This window comes from Physella acuta, unplaced genomic scaffold (assembly GCF_028476545.2).
Source record: "Physella acuta isolate Inbredline_101_S28 unplaced genomic scaffold, ASM2847654v3 ptg000878l, whole genome shotgun sequence".
NCBI classification, from domain to species: Eukaryota; Metazoa; Mollusca; class Gastropoda; family Physidae; genus Physella; species Physella acuta.
The window spans coordinates 162,270-167,829 of NW_026732395.1; the positions used below are offsets into that span (position 1 = coordinate 162,270).

General features: G+C 34.3%; 1 protein-coding gene across 1 annotated transcript; it reads right to left on the reverse strand.

Annotated features, from left to right (window-relative positions):
• Nucleotides 1-375: 375 nt before the first annotated feature.
• LOC131952597 (uncharacterized) lies at nucleotides 376-3,855 on the reverse strand. The gene is made up of 5 exons (XM_059315344.1): nucleotides 3,773-3,855; nucleotides 3,307-3,403; nucleotides 2,960-3,004; nucleotides 2,499-2,545; nucleotides 376-1,672 (listed from the first exon to the last, which is right to left on the reverse strand). Exons 2-5 carry the CDS (start codon nucleotides 3,359-3,361, stop codon nucleotides 1,268-1,270), a joined length of 552 nt encoding a protein of 183 aa, XP_059171327.1. The 5' UTR covers nucleotides 3,362-3,403; nucleotides 3,773-3,855; the 3' UTR covers nucleotides 376-1,267.
• Between the last annotated feature and the right edge of the window lie 1,705 nt (nucleotides 3,856-5,560).

Consider the following 5,560-nt stretch of genomic DNA (forward strand, 5'->3'; position numbering starts at 1 on the left):
GATCTCCACGGGCCGGATAAGAGGACTTTGCGGGCCAACTCCGGCCCGCGGGCCGTAGTTTGGAGACCCCTGAAGTTACACTATAAAGTCAAAAGGTTGAATTACACCCCAACCAATTTTTTAGCGTGTTTCTTTCACAGAAATAGGTGACAGTGTTATAAGTACAATATTAGTTGGCATTAAATTACTTGCATCAGTTGCATTGCATTGTTTGTAAACCTAATTAAGCTAAATATATATAGTACAATACAAATAAGCTTACAGACACTAAACAATTGACCAAAGAATAAGTTCTAAACACTTTATTCAAAACAAAATTTCTTAATAGGCCTAACTACTAAATTATTCAATTCAAACCTGTAAATTAAAAAAAAAATTGAATGATTTCTAATCACATGCTCTATTTTGGGTTAAGAAATCATCCAAAAGCATGTTAGCTTTGATTGGGATTGAAATTATTTTTACAGGAAAGGGGACATAGACTTTCTGTTGCTATTAAAACGTATTTAGATTCTTGTTCCGGATGGGTAATTTATAATAAAACATAGTGTTATGTTACATCGTAAAAAACTTTTATAAAGGCTTTGTATTTAGCTTGCTTAGTGGGTATGTGTGTGTTTGTGTATGTATGTATGGGTAGCAAAATGGTAATTATCTAATGACAATGTAATCATTTCGAAATTTAATGTAATAAATAGATAATCAGGAAAAAATTATATACTAAATAAAAAGTGGGAGATAACAAAATAAAAAAAAAAACAATCTGCGGGCCGTCGAGGGTGAAGTCTCTTCAGTTCACGTTGGACTGATTTCTTCGATCACTAATTAAAGGAAGGTAAGTCAATTTTAGACATCACAAGCTAGTGGACGGATTTTTAGTGCAAACATTTTTATTCTTTGATTATGTAGTATCTACTTGTTTTCGAACGAATGATCAAAAAGTGGAAAAATAAATCTCACATAAACAAATAAAAAATAAACTTATGGAAAATATATTCGCTTTCATAGGGAGTTCATCAATAGATGTACGTTCTATTACCAAATATAAGACCTATGCTCAATTTTCATCATTGAGCGCCCAGGCTTTTATTTTTAGTCATACACGCATATATCTTTAGTAATGTTACTTAAACTAAATTTATTTTAAAATTTTAGTACTTTTTCTTTCATATGTTATTTTTTTTGGTGATTTGTGAAGAACCTTTTTCCATCATTTTTAATTTTTCTTTATAAGAGATTGATTTAATAAGCAATACATTTTCTTATGCTACAGAGTGTTTTCATTCAGGCCTTTTGGCTGCAATGTTTTGAAAGAATTAATGCAGAATTGCTCTCTTGTAAGCAGTTTTCTTTCTTCAACATACTCAATTACAAAAAAGCTAAAATGCCACTTTCTGCATTCTTCCTTTCCGTTGTCACCTCTATAGTGTCTATACAAACTGTTTGTTAAATCAAACGTAGAAATGTGGTATACATGTTCATAAATACTTTTAAATATATTAGTAGTACTCCCGACATACATTATTTTACATCGTTTGCATTTTATGTTGTAAATACACGGTGCTTCGCGTAGTTTTTGTCCTTTACCTTTCCAAAATTTCATAACCACATTTCTTCGATGAGAGTGTGCTGAATCTGTGTCTTGCAATTTGTTTTCGAAAATTTCTTTCAGCTGCAAAAGAAAAACTGAATGTTTAAAAAGTAATACAAAACACTCACACATACACACAGAGATGTATTTTGGGGAGTGGGGAATCTAAAGGGCATTGGATGAAAGGGTCAGTCGTTACACTTGCGTCGTGAAAGAGGCGTAGCGAGGGGGTGGGGGGCGAGGGGGACATATGTCCGCGGGCACCGACCATAGGGGCAAAATGGGTTGGAAAAGAAATTGAAAGTTTGTGGGGGGGGTACAAATGAAAAGTTCGAAGGGGGGGGGGGGATGCAAATCGAAAGTGTTTGAGGGGGGGGGGGGGGCTGGAAGCAAATCAAAAGTTCGAGGGGTGGGGTGCAAATCGAATGTGTGTCCCCGGGCGCCGGGAAGGGTCGCTACGCCTCTGCGTCGTGATCTTTCTCTGGACCAGTCAGGGTATACTCCAAAAGAATGTTACGTAATACTTTTGGTACCAACTTTTTCCGTTTGCAGATGCTTTACAAATAGACCATGTATTAATACTTAATGTGCTTTTTGAAATTCACTGTCGTTAATAAATTACTACACTATTTCCATGCAGATAAAGAGATTTATTTTTTCCAATATTCATCTTTAAATCTAATCATTTTTGAAAATCAATTGACGGGAAATTAAACAGTAGGTTACGAGAAAGAAATAAAGCGAGAGGTAAGGAAAAGAAAGATGTAAGCTCTGTAAATAAAAAAAACCCATTATGCCGATACATTGCATTCATTCATAAGTATGCTTCATAATAAAAAAAAAATATAAAATTAAAAAACAAAATGTGTAATTGTTGCAAATGTAGTGTGAAAATAACGTAGCTTACCACTCTTTGATTTGTTTCTGCATAACTTGGTTTATCGTATTCTTCATCTAAAGGCAAAAAAGAAAACTATTAGAATTTTAATTGTTAGGAGAATCTTAAAGCATTAAACTGATTGATACTTCTCACGTTTTGAGTCATCAACAAAACAAGTCTCCAAGTTATGAATACCGTACTTGTATTTTACAAAAAAAAAAAACAATTACACATAACTATTACAATTGATGCTGTATAAGAAATCTAAAAATTATATATATATATATATATATATATATATATATATATATATATATATATATATATATATATATATATATATATATCGGAACATTAATACTAAATTTAGTTATGAAATTAAAATGTTCAAAAGAGTTATTGTAAGTGTAAAAACTGTGATACTTCTAGTTAAAATCAAATTAAATTACTTAAAGTAGATATTGTTTTGCAAAAAAAAATTAACTTACCGGACATATATTTTACAATTAGCTCAACTTCATCTTGAAATTGGGCTTTGAAAATAAAAATTTTAAAACTTTTAACACATCAATTATTTTAATACAACAACCAATTAGTTTAATAAAAAACATTGCTTTTGAGATTATTTGGGAACTATAGTGTTACCTTTATCAGGTTTATTTTACAGAACTTATAAAACAGTAAATGTAAAATACGGTTATGTGTTTGGTTTTGTAAATATCTACAAACTTAACCACAATTATTTTTTTTATTTTATCAACCAGACAAGCTTTATTATTTGTATTTGCCGAGTAGAATTATGAAAGAAAGACAACTTTATAAAAACTAAACGTACATGGAATCCCATTTTCAAGATATAGCTGAAGACTTTCATCTCCGCTCTTGGCCATTTTGTTTCAATGAATGTTTTTAGACTCCTTAGAGTTTTACAGCTATTGAGAAGATCAAGTTATATATTTTAACAGACCAAGAAACATGATTTAAAATGTTTATATATATATATATATATATATATATATATATATATATATATATATATATATATATATATATAGCATATATATAAAGCCTATATGTGTAGCGCAAATTATTCTGCAATGCAGAAATTTTGAACTTATATGGCTTTAAAGAATGTTTCTTTGGATGATTTGTCCAATCCTCACATTATAGCAAAAATAATCACATTAACCCAGGATGAGTACAAAGAATAACTGACATTTCATTTTGAATTTGAATTTGAAGAGCTTTTTTAAACATTAGTAGGCTTAACAGGTGTTTATTGAATTTAAATCTTACATTACCTGTTATTCCAATGGCTTAATTCGTATGTCGGTAGTTTCGATTCAATTCTGCTGCGTTCATGTTACCGTGCGCAATGTGTACCTGGTCCTGTACCAAAGATCTTTCTAGGTGACCCAGATTGGAAGCGTGTTCATTGGTTGCTGAGATTAACTATATTGATCAGCAAGCTGAGTTAGATGTCCTCATTTATACATGTGTGATTAAAACACATACTTCCCGGCACATACAGAGGGAACATGATTTATATATATATTGATTTTATTAGATTGAATGAAACAAAAATCAATATTTGGGACTGGGTGATAGAAATCAATATCGTAGAAAGGGAACTAAACTAATATAGAATCTAGAAATAAACTGCACTCGTCGAGTTTTTTTTACAAGGATTGAATGCACAGTGTCAAAATCAGATGTTGGTAGTGCGGACGTATGACTAGTGTATGCCGAGAATCAGTGGCGTAGCGAGGTCGGGTGTCACCCGGTGCGGCACTTAATGGTGTCACCCCCCCCCCAGAGGCATAGAGACCCTTCCCAGGGACAAACTTTCAAATTTTCGATTTGCACCCCCCCCCCCTCAAACTTTCGATTTGCACCCCCCCCCCTCGCTACGCCCCTGCCGATAATGTTTGTCCTTGGCTGTTAAGGATTGTCACTATTGATCAGTATTTTTTGGGTGACACTCACTCACATTTCTATATATAGTTATTCCTATGTGAACCCCCCCCCCTCCCCAGTTGGAAAGGCTTATTGTTGGGTACGAATGCCGAGCAAAAATAGAAAACCTTTTTAATAAAGTCTGTGTTTCTTCACGACTTTTTTTCTTCGGGGGGGGGGGGGGGCACTTGATATTCTCGAGGGGGGGGGGGCGGTCATCATTTTCGGGGGGGGGGGGGAATGGGGGGCGGCGGACACTGGTATATAAAAGTATATGTTTTCTATACAAATTCCATTTCGTTCGGGGAGGGGGGCGGTAGACGTCACCGAGGAGATGCCTGGAAGAAACTCTGAATTCTTCACCTTGAATTCAGCGAGAATTGAGTTCTTGTGTTTTCTATCTCCATGTAGCTTAACGAAGTGTTCGCATAGTTTTGCCGGCGCTAGATCCAGATTAGAATTGCTCGACTTGGCATTGCAAATCATCCAGTTATGACGCTGTGTCCCATCACTTCATGTGAATCAATACTGTACTCATTCGTCCGACTATTTTTTTGATCGACACAGAATAAAGGGATAAAAAAAATAAACCACACGGCGTACCATCACGACAGTCACAATTATCTCATCATACCAATACCTGTTGTTGTCACTCTGGCGCGCTTTATTACTTTGTCGTGCTGTTTTGCTGTATTTTAAATTTCATCGCCCGCGGCCGTTTATTCTATCGTCCACACTAAACAAAATCCGATCGCGAATCAAGGGAGACGGGTAGTCTTGACCTCCACTAAACTCATTGGACTGACTCACCGAACCCCAAGGGTTCGATCTAACTCAGGTTAGAAACCATTGTTTTAAAGATTTTAAATTTAGTCTCACAAGTATCAAACTTTAAACTTTTGATTGAGTAAAAGAGTCCAAAATGCTTTACCAGAAACCATGGGTGATTTGAAAATAAAGAAACTAGATTTTGTTTGTACTTTTTGAACCGAAAATTTAATAGTTATTTCAATGTTTCATGGAAAAATTTCACAATGACTTTACATGGAATAGAGGGGATACGGTTGAGTAGTAAAGAAAAAAAACCACTTTGACCGAGCCACGCTTCAGTGCGTTACATTCTTTGTTCTTCT